General features: G+C 37.8%; 1 protein-coding gene across 10 annotated transcripts; it reads left to right on the forward strand.

Moving 5' to 3' along the window:
- The first annotated feature begins 71 nt into the window (after positions 1 to 71).
- Positions 72 to 16,983, forward strand: C4H4orf47 (chromosome 4 C4orf47 homolog). Of its 10 annotated transcripts, none has more exons than XM_041753931.1 (9): positions 75 to 370; positions 765 to 1,007; positions 3,041 to 3,214; positions 5,118 to 5,337; positions 6,362 to 6,499; positions 6,605 to 6,680; positions 6,783 to 6,962; positions 14,560 to 14,729; positions 16,746 to 16,983. In XM_041753931.1, exons 3-9 carry the CDS (start codon positions 3,115 to 3,117, stop codon positions 16,792 to 16,794), a joined length of 933 nt encoding a protein of 310 aa, XP_041609865.1. In that variant the 5' UTR covers positions 75 to 370; positions 765 to 1,007; positions 3,041 to 3,114; the 3' UTR covers positions 16,795 to 16,983. The 10 variants fall into 10 exon arrangements, with proteins under 10 accessions (XP_041609872.1, XP_041609871.1, XP_041609865.1 ...); XM_041753932.1 differs by having other exon boundaries at positions 765 to 819; positions 3,038 to 3,214; XM_041753935.1 differs by having other exon boundaries at positions 765 to 819.
- Positions 16,984 to 17,163: the final 180 nt, after the last annotated feature.

The following is a 17,163-nucleotide window of genomic DNA, read 5'->3' on the forward strand; positions in this document are numbered from 1 at the left end:
GCCACACCTCCTCGCGGATGGATAACGGGGCGGGGAGCCGAAGCCTTTGTTCGGTAAATTCTATTGGCGGAGTCGTTCGAGTTCCGCTGCCAAGGCTTTTCCGTGCGTGCCTCGCCGCGGCTTGGAACTGTCTCCACGGCCCCGTCCCCGAGGCGACGCGCCACGACCGGCACCTGCGGCCACGGTCAGCGCCCGCTGTGCGCGGGGCGTGCGGAGGGCGCTCCGCGGCGAGGTGGCCCCGCGGCGAGGTGGCCTCGCTGTCCCCGCTGCCCCTGTCGCTCCTGCTGCTGCTGCTGCTCCTGCTGCCTGAACCCGGACCCGAGCTCAGACGACCCGGGCTCGCCTGTCGGCCCGGGTCCCCTTCTGAGAGGTGACTTGGTCCCCGGGGCCGCAGGGTGCTGTCCTATCCGATACCCACCCCGAGCCCGTCTCCTTAATGCGAAATCCTTTTCCTGGCAGCTCAGCCAGTTTTCCGCGCCGTCTCCACCGCCGCCGCCCCCTCAGCGCTAAGCACAGACTTGCCAGCTTGCACTGGCGTTACCTTGAATTGCATACCCGCCTGATGAGATTGTAAGCTCCCCGGGGCCAGGACCCGTGCCCTTTTGAGATAAACATCCTAGCTTCTGTCTGCGAGCTTGACCCCCGAGGAGGGGTTTGCAAAGTGTTTGTAAAATGAACGAACGATTCTGTAGTGTGTTGCTCCAGATGAGCTAAGTGGTGGGAAAATTCAAGGCGGGAACTTCTTTCTTTTCCTCCCCCCGCAGGGGGTGGCTCGCTTTGCTGTGTGCCAGGCGCTGCGCAGACCGTGGAAATACCGTGGTGAGGAAGAACCAGACTCATCCCAGTTCCTGCCTTCGTGGAGCCAGCAGTTTATGGGAGGCGGGGGGCGGGGGGCAGCTGCTAATTAAAGGATGCCCACGCATTGCATGTAAACTGAGAACCCATTAGATAAACCATGGCCAGGGCGTGCAAAGAGAAGTACGTGATATGAGGGAGTTAAAGAAGTGGTGAGTGGGCTACACAATCCAAAGGATCGGTGTTAATTGGGGGAACTAAAGTTCAGCACAGTGAAGCACTCGCATGAAGTAAAACAGGTCCTGTGGCTGGAGAGAGCCTGATTTGAGAACTGAAAGAAGACAAATGGAGCCCAGGTGCCGGGGAGTGTGGTTCCCATGGTGACAAATGTGGGTGCCGGCAGACCTTGTGAGCCATGTAAAGAATTGCAGCCCTTGGAACAGCACAGGAAGCCCTTGTGGTTGGGCAACGGGATGGAGCTTTGAAACAAGCTGCAAATGAAAGTAGTGCATCCCCAGCTAACTAACATTTGCTTTAAAACAGACTCGATCAGAGGAAGAAGTGGAATGGGAAAAAAATGAGAAGATCTTCTTATGCTTTAGTTTTTTTTTTTTTAAGATTTTATTTATTCATGAGAAACACATAGAGAGAGGCAGAGACACAGGCAGAGGGAGAAGCAGGCTTCCTGCAAGGAGCCCGAGGTGGGACTCCATCCCGGGACTCCAGGATCATGCCCTGAGCTGAAGGCAGACGCTCAACCGCTGAGCCACCCAGGCGTCCCTATGCTTTAGTTTAAAGGGAATCTTCACTTGCTCCTTTGATATTACACATTAGCAATGATTGATGCTCAGATGAGCTACAGTTCCAAATAGGCAAGCGTGTTTAGTGTCACTGAAATTCAAGGCAAAAGGTTCTTACCCTGGATTATAAACTGGGGAGCATAAACCAGTGTTTGTTTTATTCAATAATGTGTGCCCAGTGCTTGGATCTAGTTGGTACTTAAAAAATACTGTGGGGGTGCTTGAGTGGCTCAATTGGTTAAGCTTCCCAGTCTTGATCTTAGGGTCCTGAGTTCAAGTCCCTCCACTTTATTCCTATAATATACATATAATATTTCATACTGTAGTGATGAAATAGAGGCAGATATTCTTTAGCTATTTGGTCTTCTTTTCTAGAACATGTTTGTTTGTTTTTTTTAAAAGATTTTATTGGGCAGCCTGAGTGGCTCAGTGGTTTAGTGCCTGCCTTCAGCCCAAGGCGTGATCCTGGAGACCCTGGATCGAGTCCCACATTGGGCTCCCTGCATGGGGCCTGCTTCTCCCTCTGCCTGTGTCTCTGCCTCTCTCTCTTTCTCTCAAATAAATAAATACAATCTTTTAAAAAATAATGTATTTATTTATTTGAGAGAGAGATAGCAAGAGAGAGCAGAGCAGGAGGGGGGTGGGCAGAGAGAGAAGCAAACTTCCCATTGAGTAGAGAGCTTGACCTGGGGCTTGATCCTAGGATCCTGGGATCATGACCTGAGCCAGAGGCAGATGGTTAACGACTCAGCCACTCAGGGGCCCCTCCAGAACATGTCCAACAACAGAAGTAAATAAATAGCTGAATGTTTAATGTGGTATATCAAAAGAAAATTGACAATTGGAGTTTGCCCTTGAACAAATACTCTTAATTCATTGTGGATTATTGTTTTTGTTTTTATTTTTTATCTTGCCTAGACAATTGTCCTTTCTCGTCCATCCCCTTAGTGAACTAATTTTGCCAGTGACACATCTCTTGTATTCATTTAAACTTGAAAAAACTCAAGAATTATAGGATAATAATAATTTTATGTGTGGTGCATTCTGAAACACTGTTGTAATTTCCTGTAGGAGAGACAATGCAGTATGTTTAGGTCATTTGATCTCAACTGAAAGTGCCCCTCCACCTTATGTAATTATGATGTTTAAACCCACTTTGAACTTCTCAAAAGAAAGATGTTTGTTTACATAGTATTTATTCTGCACTATACAGTAACAATTTTATAATTTACAATAGGTGAATGGCAATGTAATAGATGTCATACACATTCCTTTGTAATTTGCGGACACTTCACCTGGCCCACAAAGTAGATTCTTTCCCCACATAGTTTGGGACCTTTGTTTTATAGTGAATGCTAACTCTGAGGCTGAAAGTAATTTGGACTGAAATTTAATAATCACCTTTTTTCTAAACCTTTTTTTCTGTATTTTTCAATATAAAGTAGGATTTTGATATAAAATAGCCATAAGGAACCTTTTGAAGTTATCAATATAGAGAAAACCACCACAAGAAGCAACCATGCCTGCAGAAGGAGGGAAAACTGACATGGAGAGGATTGGCCTCTTCAGTGAGATGGAATATGTTACTGTTGGTGATAAATACTTGTCATCGTTTAACCGTAAGTACGTCTGGTTTTCTTTACAAAAGCCTAATAGTGGATTTTTTCTATAGAAAATTTTGGATTTAATATTCAGGTTAAGTGATATTTTTTTAATGCATTGTATTTTAAAGTGTTAAGTTTAAAGTTGAAGAAACTTATAAAATTTCAAGAAAGAGAGAACTTTATATGAGCAGGAAGCTACTTTCACTGGGATACCCTACCTTTGTATATTCTCGTCATTGGTAATTTTACTTCTTTCCAAAGGTGCATGGCAATGTTCTCTCAGAATATTTTGTTTTTAGCTGATGGTTTCTCAGATGGGACACTCTGCTACGCAAGCACCGTTTATATTTGCATCCCAAAAGGCCATCCATGATTAATTTCTTGAAAAATGAAATGCTAAGTGATAGCTGAGGGATTTTTAGAAGAGTTATAAATAATAAAGAGCTAAAGTCACTAAACATTTTAAATGTCTCGGTTAAATTTTTGGCTATTCAATGACTCCTTTGTTATAAGAAGAGAGAATACACTGACATTAAATATCTCCAAGGTATATTGTTAAGTAAAAAAAAAAATCGAGGTGCAGAATAGTTACTATATATTATGCTAAGCATCAAAGATGGAAATGTATATATATGAAAATATTCATTGGGACATGTTTAAACATTCTCTGGAAAACAAAATAAATATCATGATTTCCTGTGAGAGAGGAACTGGATGGATGAATATGGGAGGAATATTTATTGTAAAAACATATTATTGAATTTGGAACCATGTGAATATATTACCTTTTCAAAACTTTAAGTGCAAAATCAATGATACAAATTTATATTTATTTGTTTATTTTTAAAGATTTTATTTGTTAGAGAGCACAAGCAGGGGGAGTGGCAGGCAAAGGGAGAGGGAGAAACAGGCTCTCCGCTGAGCAGTGAGTCTGACTCTGGACTCCTTCCCAGGATCCTGGGATCTTGACCTGAGGTGAAGGCAGATGCTGAACTGACTGAGCTACGCAGGCACCTCACAAATTCATATTCAAATAACTGATTTAAGATTGTTTTACTTCAAAAAAATTTCACATTGCTGGACTTCCCAAATTGAGCTCTCCTAGATCTAAATTATATAAAAGGTTCTAGATACTTATACAACTGGCCTTTTAAAAAATTACTGGGCTGCTAGTATTTTATTGTATAAATATATCACATTTATCTGTTCTCTTGTTGATGGACATTTGAATTGTTACTTGTTTTTGAATATTATGAATGAAACTGCTATGAAAATTCTTGTTCATGACTTTTAGTGAGTATAGACACTCATGTGTGTTGTATATATATCCAGGAGGAGAATTACCTCGGTTTGAGTATGGAACACCTTTCCCTTGGGCCTGAATACACACACCCACGCACACGTACTGATAACTCACACAGTGTTTTTCTAGTATATAGATGGGGAAGCATTGGATTAGATGACTTTCAGGGTCTCTTCCAGCTCTAAAATTCAGAGTCTATAACCAGGACCTAATTATTAAAATGAATTAATGGAAACCTCTTAGGTCTTTTTTTTTTTTTTTTTTAATATTTTTATTTATTCATGAGAGACAGAGAGAGAGAGAGAGAGAGGCAGAGACACAGGCAGAGGGAGAAGCAGGCTCCATGCAGGGAGCGTGACATGGGACTCGATCCCCGGTCTCCAGGATCAGGCCCTGGGCTGATGGCAGCGCTAAACGACTGAGCCACCCGGGCTGCCCAGGTCTTATTGTCAATGCAGTATGCAACACAGACCTTTCAGTGAATATCTTGAGATAGCATTTTAGAGCTCAAAACTCACGGCTCCAATCACAGTTTGAAACTTTTCTCGGTTATTTTTCATGTTCTTTAATTATTAGTGAGCTCAAAATTATGATATTCTTAATTTATTTTTAAAGGACCCTTTAATGAGGCTGCAAGCAAAAATAAACAGATGCTACCTGGGGGATCCAAAGAAATGTCAAATCTCCAGGCAGGTTATTTTGATCCCCATTTTGTAAGGATATTTGAAGGTGAAGGCTATGTAAATCTGAATCAAGTGAGGAGACGGCATATGATGGAAGAAGCCAAAAAAAATCTAGGCAAAGCCTTCCTCCCTAGTAGTGGAGAAAAAAAGCCGTAAGTGTTTGGGGGAAAAGTCGTAAATACATCTTCTGCACCTTTCTCTCCTCTAGCCCAAATTAGGTGTTTTTCTGGGTGACTTAAGTAGGATTCATTTATTAAAATATAAGTTTTAGGATGAACTTGTCTTAGGTGGAGACAGTTATATTGGATGATATAGGTTGATCGGTAGTTTTGATTCTCATCTCATTAAATTTATGATTACTCCATTACTCTCTATTGGTTTATATAATAAAAGCCAACTAGGTAATGCAAATACCTAGTTTGTTTGAAAACCTTGAAAATACTACCTTGGGTCATCATATCTATGCTCTTTACTGTTTTATCTGCTTTGTAAAAACTTTTAAAAAGTATAAATAAAAATTATAAAATTAGGAGAAGCCTTTTTTGGATAAAGAAGATAATTCATCAAGATATATTATTTCAAAATCATTGCGAAGATACATGCAGGGAGTTTAACAACATTTAAGTTGTGACAGTTGTCAATGTGAAGGTTCATTTTTTTTTTCTTACCTTTAAACCACTAAACAAAGGAAATCAAATAGTAGGCTACATCATATTATAAAGCTCAGCTATATAATGCTGAGCTTTATATGCACACACTATAATATTGACTCTGTAGAATTTATGATAGATGAGGATTGCCTGAAGGCCAATTTTGTGCTTAATTGTGCTATTTTTTTCTTTTTGAGGTTAGTAAAACTGCTATATTTTGAATTAATGGAAACTATTATCATTTCCTAGAGATTATGTAATTTTATGTGGAACATTTGAAATAAGCATTAAAAATTAAAAACAATATCTCATCTGAAGATTTGTGACTTTGGAAAATGGGGAATGGGATTAGAATGGGATTAGAAACTAAAAAAATGTTTTTTTTTTCTTAGTGATATTAGGCAAGTCAATTCCATTGCATATATTTTGTTACCTTTTCAGTGATTTTTTATAAATTGTGATCCAATGTGAATAACACAAAATTTGCTGTATTAATTTGCTTCCTTTTTAAAAAACTGAATTGAAGATGTGGTTTAGGAAGCTACTATGGAACAATAGGTGGTCCAGTGCCATTCTTCAGTGCACAGTCAAAACCCAGAGAAAAATATGAGGCACCTGGAAAGAATTTGTACACAAACCCGGGAAAGAAAGGAACTGGATATGGGTAAGATATTTTTCATACTTTCATATCATTTGTTTCAAACTTAAAAAAAATAAAATTTAAAATTTCTGAATCCTAAAGTCACCATTACTTAATTTCCTTCCTTAGCTATGCAAATGTTACCATAGGTAAACAGTTTTCACACTCTGCTGATTTCTACGATGCACCCAAACTTAATTTTAAGGTAAAATAATTTATTTTAACTTTCTTCAGTCTTAATTGACCTAGGGAATTCTTCTACTTTGAATAATTTATGTTACATAATTTCAAATTCTCTGATTGACAGAAGGAGAATGAAGAACACCATCGTTTAGTTAAAGGAACACCTTTCAAATTAAATCTTTACCCAAGGGAATATTTTGATACTAATCCTTATTTGTTTGAGAATCCTTTACCACCAATTAAAAAAATAGAGAAGAAAGAATTACTTACACACCCCTTTAAGCCCTCTTCTCCTGGTAAAAAGGTAAGTTAAAAATTTTAAAATTAAAAAATATTAAACATTATAAAGAACTATTGCTTCTTCCTATCAATTCATTTTGTTATCCGTGTAAATAATAAACTTCTGTTTATTATTCACATTCTTATCATTCATATTAAGAATTGTGAGATTTATTTTTAAAAGATTATGAAAAAATCACAAAGCCTGGCTAGTGTAGGGAATAACAAAGCTCTTGAAATGAAAGAATGTCACTTCAAGTGTATTTGAATGTACAGTGGATTTTCTAAATACCTCTCTAGGTCCTAGGCATAGTTTTTCACAAAACGATGAAAAGCCAGACCATCTTTTAGTTTTTGAAATAGTAGTTAAAATGAACTCTCTCCTACTGTGCTGAAGTTTACAAGTGTGAATAAAAATAAAAATGTTGTTGGAGAAGTCCAAGATGATAGAGGAGTAGCAGACCTTAGCGTCATTGGTCCCAGGAATTCACCTAGATAGCTATCAGATCATTCAGAACACCTGTAAACTCAAGTGGAGATCTAAGAAAAGAATAGCTGCAACTCTACAATAGAAAAGCAGCCACTTTCTGCAAGGTAGGAGGTGTGGAGAATTGAATCAAGATGACATATGGGAAGATAGATCTTGGGGAAGGGAGCCTCCAGCTGCTGGCACTGGAAATTAATATAGCAGTGGACCACAAAATCAGAACTTACAGAAGTTTGTTCCGGTGAGGGACATTCTGGCCTGAAAGGCACTGAGGTGGCTAAGTGGGGTGGAATCCTAGGTGGGATAGTGTGGTTTCAGGATCCTTGGGGGCTCAGGAAGACTGGGGGTTACCTGAGTGCAACAGATTTCCCAGACCTTGAACTGGGGAAGCCAGCTGCAATCAATGTGCCCACGAGTGGCCTCTCAGCTCAGGGTTGCCTTAAACCATGAACCACAGCATGATCAGGCAGCTGCTGTCCAAGCAGGGCCCAGCAAGTGGCAGAACCACAGTGAGATCACCACCTCTTCCTCCCCTGGGAGGAACTGTGTGAGTATGTGCTGCAGGAGTCTGCAGGGTTTGGAGACTCAAAATGGGTTGTATGCCTGAGATAGAAATGCTCAGTCACAGACTGGGTGAGCACGGAGTATGGATGGAGACCAAGGAGGTGAGAATGATTGCTTTTCCTTGAGGACATATTGAGGAGTGGGCACTGAGCTCTTGGTTCTGGGGCTAGAAATTGGGAGGCTGCCATTTTCTTCTCATCCCCTAAAGAAGTGTGGAAAGTCTTCAGGGAACAAAAACCACACAAAGCAATCCAGAGCAGATTGCGTAGCCTGGCCCCCTGGCAGGGTGGTGTCATTCAGCTGGGGGCAAAGACACCTGAGAACCAGTGCAACAGGCTCCTCCCCGAGAAGACCAGCAAGAACATTGGCTAAAACCAAGTTTACTGATCACAGAGAACTGCAGAATTCCAGTGGTAGGGGAAAATAGTATATAGAATTCATGGTTTTTTTTCCCCATGATTCTTTAGTTTTTCAATTTTAATTTTTTCTTTCCTTTTTCAATGAATTTATTTGATTGGCTTTTTAAAAAATCATTTTAAATCTTCATCTTTATAGTTATATTCTCTCTTTTCAATGTATTTAATTTTATTTTTGTATATATAAATTTTTCTTTCTTTACAATTTTGAGGTATAGTTTGTTCTAACAAACCAACCAAAATACACTCAGGGTATCGTGTATTCCTCTGTTCTGTTCACCTGTCTATGTTCCTTTTTTTTTTTGGTCTTGTAATTTTAATTTTTACAGTTATATGCTATCCTTTCATTGTATTTAATTTTATTTTTGTATATGTGTAAGTTTTTCTTTCTTTACAATTTGAGATCTAGATTTCCAACAAACAGGCCAAAATACACACAAGATCAAGTATATTGCTCTGTTCTGTCGACCTGTCTGATTATATTCTCTCTCTTTTCAATTTTTTTGGTTTGGTTTTGAGTCTCTTCTGATATGTTTAGTGTATATTTATCTGATGTCATTGCCATTTTAGCATTTTGTTCTCTACTTCATCTATTCTTCTCTGGACAGATGACAAGACAGAAAAACTCACCTCAAAAAAGAGAGCAAGAGGCAGTACTGATTGCCAGGGACTTAATCAGTATGGACATAAGTAAGATGTTGGAACTAGCATTTAGAATAATGATTATAGGGATCCCTGGGTGGCGCAGCGGTTTGGCGCCTGCCTTTGGCCCAGGGCACGATCCTGGAGACCCGGGATTGAGTCCCACATCGGGCTCCCGGTGCATGGAGCCTGCTTCTCCCTCTGCCTGTGTCTCTGCCTCTCTCTCTCTGTGACTATCATAAATAAATAAAAAATTAAAAAAAAAAGAAAAAAGAATAATGATTATAAAGAGAACAGCTGGGCTTGAAAAAGGCACAGAAGACACTAGAGAATCCCTTTCTGGAGAAATAAAAGAACTAAAATCCAATCAGGTTGAAATCAAAAAGACTATTAATAATATACAATAAAAAAAATGGAGGTTCTAACTGCTAGGATAAATGAGGCAAAACAGAGAATTAGTGATATAAAAAAGACAATAATGGAGAATAAAGAAGCTGATTAAAAAAAAAAACCCAACTACTGGATCATGAGGGTAGAATTCAAGAGATAAGTAATACCATAAGGTGAAATAATATTAGAATAATTGGGATCCCATAGGAAGAGGAAAGAGAGAGGGGTAGAAGGTATAATGAAGCAAATTATAGCAGACAGCTTCCCTAATCTGGAGAAGGAAACAGGGATTCAAGTCCAGGAGGCACAGAGAACCCCCCTTAAAATAAAAAAATAAGTCAATACCCTGACATATAATAGTGAAACTTGCAAATATCAGAGACAAAGAGAAAATCCTGACAGCAGCTTGGGACAAAAGGTCCTTAACCTACAGGAGTAGAAACATTAGACTAGAAGCAGACCTATCCACAGAGACCTGGCAGGCCATAAAGGACTGGCATCATATATTCATGGTGCTAAATGAGAAGAACATGCAGCCAAGAATATTTTATCCAGCTAGGATGTTATTCAAAATAGAAAGATAATAAGCTTCCAGGACAAATAGAGACTAAAAGAATTTGTAATCACCAAACCAGCCCTGCAAGAAATATTAAAAGGGATCCTTAAATGAAGGGAGAGCCCAAAAGCAACATATACCAGAAAGGAACAGAAACAATAAACAGAAACAGTGACTTCACAGGTAATACAATGGCACTAAATTCATATCTTTTAATAATTACTCAATGTAAGTGGACTAACTGCCCCAATCAAAAGACACAGGGTATAAGATTGGTTAGAAAATACAAGACCCATAGATACGTGGTTTGCAAAAGAATCATTTTAGACGCAAAGACACCTCCAGATTAAAAGTGAGGGGGTGGAAAACCATTTATCATGCTAATGGACATCAAAAGAAAGCTGAGGTGGCAATCCTTATATCAGAAAAATTAGATTTTAAACCAAAAATTGTAATAAGAGATGAGGAAAGACACCAAATAACGATAAAAGGGTCTATCCAACAAGAAGATCTGACAAATGTAAATATTTATGCCCCTAACATGGGACCAGCCAATTATGTAAAGAAGTTAATAAGAAAATTAAACACATTTATGATAATAGTAGGAGACTTTAGCACCCCATTTACTGCAATGGGCAGTTCATCTAAGCAGAAGAACAGCAAGAAAACAAGGACTTTTAATGACATACTGGACCTGATGGACTTCATAGATATATTGAGAGCATTCCATTCTAAAGCAACAACACACATTCTTCTCGAGTGCAAATGGAACATTCTCCAGAATGGATTACATACTAGGTCACAAATCAGTTCTCAACTGGTACCAAAGGATTAGGATCATTTTTAGGCTACAGTACTTTGAAACTTGAATTCAATCACAAGAGGAAATTTGGAAAGAACTCAAATACATGAAGGCTAAAGAGCATCCTACTAAAGAATGAATGGGTCAACCAGAAATTAAAGAAGAATTAAGAAACTTCATGGAAACTAATGAAAATGAAAACACAACTGTTCCACGCTTTTGGGATGTGGCAAAGATGGTCATAAGAGGGAAGTATATAGCAATACAAGCCTTAAGAAACAGAAAGGTCTCAAATACACAGGCTAATCTTACACCTAAAGGAGCTGGAGAAAGAACAGCAAGTAAAGCCTAAACCCAGTAGGAGAAGAGAATAAAGATTAGAGCAGAAATCAATGAAATAGAAATCAAAGGAACAGTACAACAGATCAATGAAACTAGGAACTGGTTCTTTCAAAGAATTAATAAGATAGATAACCCCCTGGCCAGACTTATGAAAAAGAAAAGAGAAAGAACCTAAATAAATAAAATCCTGAATGAAAGCTCATAATCAACATCGAAGAATACAAACAATTATAAGAACATATTTAAGCAACTATATGCCAACAAATTAGGCAACCTGGAAAAAATGGATACATTCCTAGAGACATATTAACTACCAAAGCTGAAACAGGAAGAAATAGAAAATCAGAACAGATTCATAACCAGCAAGGAAATTGAAGTAGTAATAAAAAAATCTCCCAACAAACAAGAGTCCAGGGCCAAATGGCTTCCCAGGGGAATTCTATCAAACATTCAAAGAATTAATACGTATTCTTCTGAAGCTGTTTCAGAAAATAGAAATGGAAGGAAAACTTCCAAACTCTTTCCATGAGGTCAGCATTACTTTGATCCCAAAACCAGACAAAGACTCCATCAAAAAGGAGAATTACAAACCAACATCCCTGACAAACATGGGTGCCAAAATTCTTACCAAGATACTAGCCAATAGGATCCAACAGTACATTTAAAGGATTATTCACCACAACCAAGTGGGATTTATTCCTGGGCTGCAAGAGTGGTTCAACATATGCAAGTGAATCAATGTGATACACTACATTAATAAAAGAAAGGACAAAAACCATATGATCCTCTCAATAGATGCAGAAAAAACATTGACAAAGCACAACATCCTTTCTTGATTAAAACTCTTCACAGTGTAGGGATAGAGGGAACATATTTCAATATAGAAGCTATCTATGAAAAGCCTAACCCCTATAACCTTGGCTACAAATATCATTCTCAATGGAGAAAAACTGAGAGCTTTTCCCAAAGGTCAGGAACATGGGAGGAGGTTCACTATCACCACTGCTGTTCAACATAGTACTAGAAATCCTAGCCTCAGCAATCAGTCAACAAAAGAAAAGGCATCCAAATTAGCAAAGAAGTCAAACTCTCGCTCTTTGCAGATGACATGATATGTGGAAAGCCCAAAGGACTCCCCCCCCAAAGTTGCTAGAACTCATTCAGCAAAGTGGCAAAATCAATGCACAGATGAGTTGCATTTCTATACACTAAACAATGAGACTGACGAAAGAGAAATTAGGGATCCCATGTACAATTGCACCCCAAACCATAAGATACCTAGGAATAACCTGACCAATGAGGCAAAAGATTTGTATTCCAAAACCAGTAGAATGCTCATAAAAAAAATTGAGGAAGACACAAAGAAATGGAAAAACATTTAATGTTCATGGATTAGAAGAACAATTAGAGTTAAAATATCTTTACTACCTGGAGCAATCTAAACATTTATTTTTTTTTATTTATTTTTTTTAATTTTTATTTATGATAGTCACAGAGAGATAGAGAGAGAGGCAGAGACACAGGCAGAGGGAGAAGCAGGCTCCATGCACCGGGAGCCCGACGTGGGATTCGATCCCGGGTCTCCAGGATCGCGCCCTGGGCCAAAGGCAGGCGCCAAACCGCTGCGCCACCCAGGGATCCTGCAATCTAAACATTTAATGCAGCCCCTATCAAAATACCATCAACTTTTTTCACAGAGCTAGAACAAATATCCTAAAATTTGTGTAGAACCAGAAAAGACCCCAAATCCCAAAGGTATTTTGAAAAAGGAAACCAAAACTGATGGCATCACAATCCCAGACTTCAAGCTCTATTACAAAGCTGTAATCATCAAGACAGTATGGTACTGGTACAAAAAACAGACACACAGATCAATGAAACAGGATAGAGAACCCAGGAATGGTCCCTCAACTCTGGTCAACTAATATACAACAAAGCAGGAAAGAATATCCAATAAAAAGTCTCTTCAATAAATGGTATTGGGAAAATTGGATAGCCACATGCAGAAGAATGAAACTGGACCATCCTCTTACACCATACACAAAGATAAATTCAAAATGGATGAAAGATCTAAATGTGAGACCGGAATCTGTCAAAATCCTAGAGGAGAACACAAGCAGCAACCTCTGTGATCTTGGCTACAGCAACTTCTGGCTAGAAACATCTCCAAAGGCAAGGGAAACAAAGGCAAAAATGAGCTATTGGGACTTCATCAAGATGAAAAGCCTTTGCACAACAAAGTCGACAAAACCAAAAGACAACCAACAGAATGAGAGAAAATATTTACAAGTGACATATCAGGTAAAGGGCTAGTATCCAAAATGTATAAAGAATTTATCAAATTCAACATCTGAAGAACAAATAATTTAAGAAACGGGCATTCCTGGGTGGCTCAGCAATTTAGCGCCGCCTTCAACCCAGGGCGTGATCCTGGAGACCCGGGTTCCAGTCCTGCGTCAGGCTCCCTGCATGGAGCCTGCTTCTCCCTCTGCCTGTGTCTCTGCCTCTCTCTCTCTCTCTCATGAATAAATAAATAAAATCTTTAAAAAAAAAGAAATGGGCATTCCTAGTGATGTTGCAGATTTATCTATTTAATTTATTTTGTAAGGCATCATCTGATGGTTTGTTTATATATTTTTCTATTTTTAATTCATCCATTTTAATGAACATGCTTTTTCTTAAGTTTATTTATTATTTGTTGCTCCTCAAAAGAATCTATGTGTCCTCAATCTGGAAAACTTGAAATATCACAATTATATCTTTAATTTTTATGTGTATTAGTCTCAGATACTGTAAGATATACTTAGTTGATAAAGCAGCAGCAGGACTTGAGAGGATGGACTCCAGTTTGAAAGAAGTTCTACTGTGGGTAAAATGTTATCAAACAGCATTGCATGCTACAGGGAAATCATTCATGAGAGAAAGACTCAATTGACATGGCAAACTTCATTTCTTATTTTAAGAAATTGCCATAGCCACACCAACATTCAGCAGTCATCATTTGGTCAGTAAGCAGCCATTAACATCAAGGCAAGAACTTCCACCAGCAAAAAATATGATTCACTGAAAGCTCAAATGATGTTTAGTATTTTTTTAGCAATAAACTATTTTTAAAGTGTGAACGTTGTTTTTTTAGACACAATGTGATTACATACTTAATAGACTACAGCATAGTATAAATATAACTTTTGTAAGTACTGAGAAACCAAAATATTCATTGGACTTTTTTGTGATACTCACTTTATTGCAATTGTCTGTAACTGAACCCACAATATCTCTGAGGTATGTTTGTATAGACAACTTCCTTTAAATGTAAAACCAGCTCTATAGACAATACACAAATATGTATCAAATTCTTCAAAATCTAATTTTGTTAGAAGCATTTTACCCAACTATGTTGAATTATCTCATTTTTATTTATAGGCAGGTGGAATGAAGGCAGGAACATTTGACCCTTATCCTTCACATTCTGCTGACCCTTATGTGGTTAAGTTGTCAAGCCAGATTTCCGGCAAAGGTGCTAAGATTTTCCATCCACCAAGTGGACCAAAGAGCAGACCAGTTGAAAGCATAATGACTTTGAATGTCAAAAGGTATCAGTATTATGTTACCTTAGCCTATAAACTAAGAAAATTTGTTTTGACTTTCGAACTCTTCAAAATAATATCTCCTATTTGTACATACTTTAAACAATAACAAATACGGGTGTCTTTGGAAACCTCAGCTCCTTCCATATAGAAACTGTCCCTTGTAGAAGTTTTTTTTTACCATCTTTTGAAATTTCTAATTAAAAAAGCTTAATTTATATCATATCATTTATTCATAGTTTTTCTTAAAGGTTTTATTCATTTAGTCATGAGAGACACAGAGAGAGAGAGAGGCAGAGGGCAGGCCCCATGCAAGGAGCCCAACATGGGACTCGATCCCGGGACTCCAGGATCACATCCTGGGCTGAAGGCAGGTGCCAAACCGCTGGGTCACCCAGGGATCCCCCCATAATTTTTAAATCAGATCTATAGTACCTTATTATGATTTGTTGAGACTGTTTAGATATTTATAGTTCATTTAGCAGTACATGTTAACATTGTCTATTTATCAAAGGGCTTTTTAAAAAAAATCTTGGTTAAATTATTATCTCCATGAGGGCTCGAGGCTCTCAGTAGTTGTAAGGAATCCTAATGACACTTGAGACTTTTCTCCTTAAGTTTGAAATAATCTTTTACGAAATTGTCCAGGAAATATTTTGGTTAGTTAAAAAAAGCTATTAACATCACTTTATAAAGTATTATAATACTTTGAAGAAAATATTTTATTAAAGTATCTTAAAAGTTCCAATTTTACCCAGGTTTTGAGCATTCTGAAAACAGAAATTCTCAAGAGTTCAGAATATAAATTAGAAAAGGACAGTCCATCATTCCTTTTTTGTGTCTGTGCAAGATCTGAATAAGTGAAAGAATTGATTTGATTACCTTTATGTTCATTGAAAAAGTTTTATTGCTGATAAAGCTAATTTACATCTTTCTAACTTCTGTGTAATCATATAATAGATTAGGTAAAGGACACCAAATTCACTTCTTTTCTTTTATAAAAACATTTCTATACATCTGTATCACTTCTGGGTGGTGATTTTAATGTCAGTCTTATTATTCTATCTCCAAAATAAGACTGCCTATCATTATTCGTGTAATTTAACTGTTGTCTCCAGGCATAATATTCTAAGTGGTCTAGTTGGTGGAAGTGGAAAAATATATGTAGTCTTTTTTCATGTCCTTTGATCTTTCTCCTTTGGCAAGCCCCCTATCTATCAGTACTCTGCGCAACTTTATCTATGTAATATAGAACAGAGAGTAGAATTAGAATTTTCTTCACTACATTCACCCTCAAATAGATAGGATTCTTTTTTGGGTCAGGGGAGTGGGCAGATTCAGGTTTTCTCTGTGTCCTTTTCTATCCAGAGAGCAGACCTGAGAAACTGCTATGATATATATGTTTGGAGCAGAGAAAAGAAAAGAATATCTGATTGCTCTTTTGGAAAATCAGAAGTTTATCTTCTGTTTGGTAATTTTGAGTTTATTGATACTTTTTATATTATCACAAATATTATCCTAAAGCAAGTTTTAGCTTCTTTTACCCTAATTTTACTTATTTATTACAATATTTTACTTAAATATTTACTTATTTTAGAGCATGCACATGAGTGGGGAGAGGGGCAGAGAGTGAGGGAGAGAGAATTCCAAGCAGACTGTATGCCAAGTGCAGAACCTGACATAGGGCTTAATCCCACAACCCTGAGATCATGACCGCAGCCAAAATCAAGAGTCAGATGCTCAAGTGACTGAGCCACCTAAGCACCCCTTACCCTAAGTTAAAAAAAAAATAAACCTTTTGGTTGTATTTAAAATTGGTCCTCAAATCCAATTTTTCCATCTTAAATTATATTTTAAGTGAAGCTTTTTATTTTTTTTTAATTTTTTTAAAGTGAAGCTTTTTAATGTGAGAGAATTTGGTTTTGAATTATTAATTTTTTATTGCAAAACTTTTTTTACAAGAATGTACAGATATATTACCTGTACCTTAAAACTAAATATGCATTTATTTTCCAATTTTAGGGCACTAAATATGAAGAACTACAAGACTGCTTCAGTCCAGTCCTATTAGCACGAGGAAGACAAATAGCTTTCTAGGTCCCATCTACCAACAATTCCATTATCAAATGCGAATTATTTGCAGAAAAATGTAAGATATGGAACAGGTGTCTCAAGCATTTAAAATATATATACCCTGCAACTCTAATACTCTTCCTTGTTTTAGTACCATTGCTAATGAATAAATAGTATTTGTTAATAATATATGATTGCTAATCTTTGTTTAGGTCTCTGTTTCTGGGGAAAATAAACTGTTTAAACATTTCATAAAATCCTGAAGTATAGTCTATTGTTGGAAAGCTTACTTCTAATCTGTCAAACCTGTCCAAACCTGCCTTCCCTGAAACATCCCTGTGCCCCGCACCCCACCCTCCCACGCCGG

The sequence above is a fragment of the Vulpes lagopus genome, chromosome 4 (genome assembly GCF_018345385.1).
Source record: "Vulpes lagopus strain Blue_001 chromosome 4, ASM1834538v1, whole genome shotgun sequence".
NCBI lineage: Eukaryota > Metazoa > Chordata > Mammalia > Carnivora > Canidae > Vulpes > Vulpes lagopus.

Excerpts from the sequence above, each read along its gene's own strand:
- C4H4orf47 (XM_041753929.1), top strand. The coding sequence starts at position 3,115 with ATGCCTGCAGAAGGAGGGAAAACTGACATGGAGAGGATTGGCCTCTTC. Across the intron at positions 6,500-6,604 it reads AAGAAAGGAACTGGATATGG|CTATGCAAATGTTACCATAG; the intron begins GTAAGATATTTT and ends TTCCTTCCTTAG. Across the intron at positions 6,963-14,559 it reads CCTCTTCTCCTGGTAAAAAG|GCAGGTGGAATGAAGGCAGG; the intron begins GTAAGTTAAAAA and ends TTTTATTTATAG.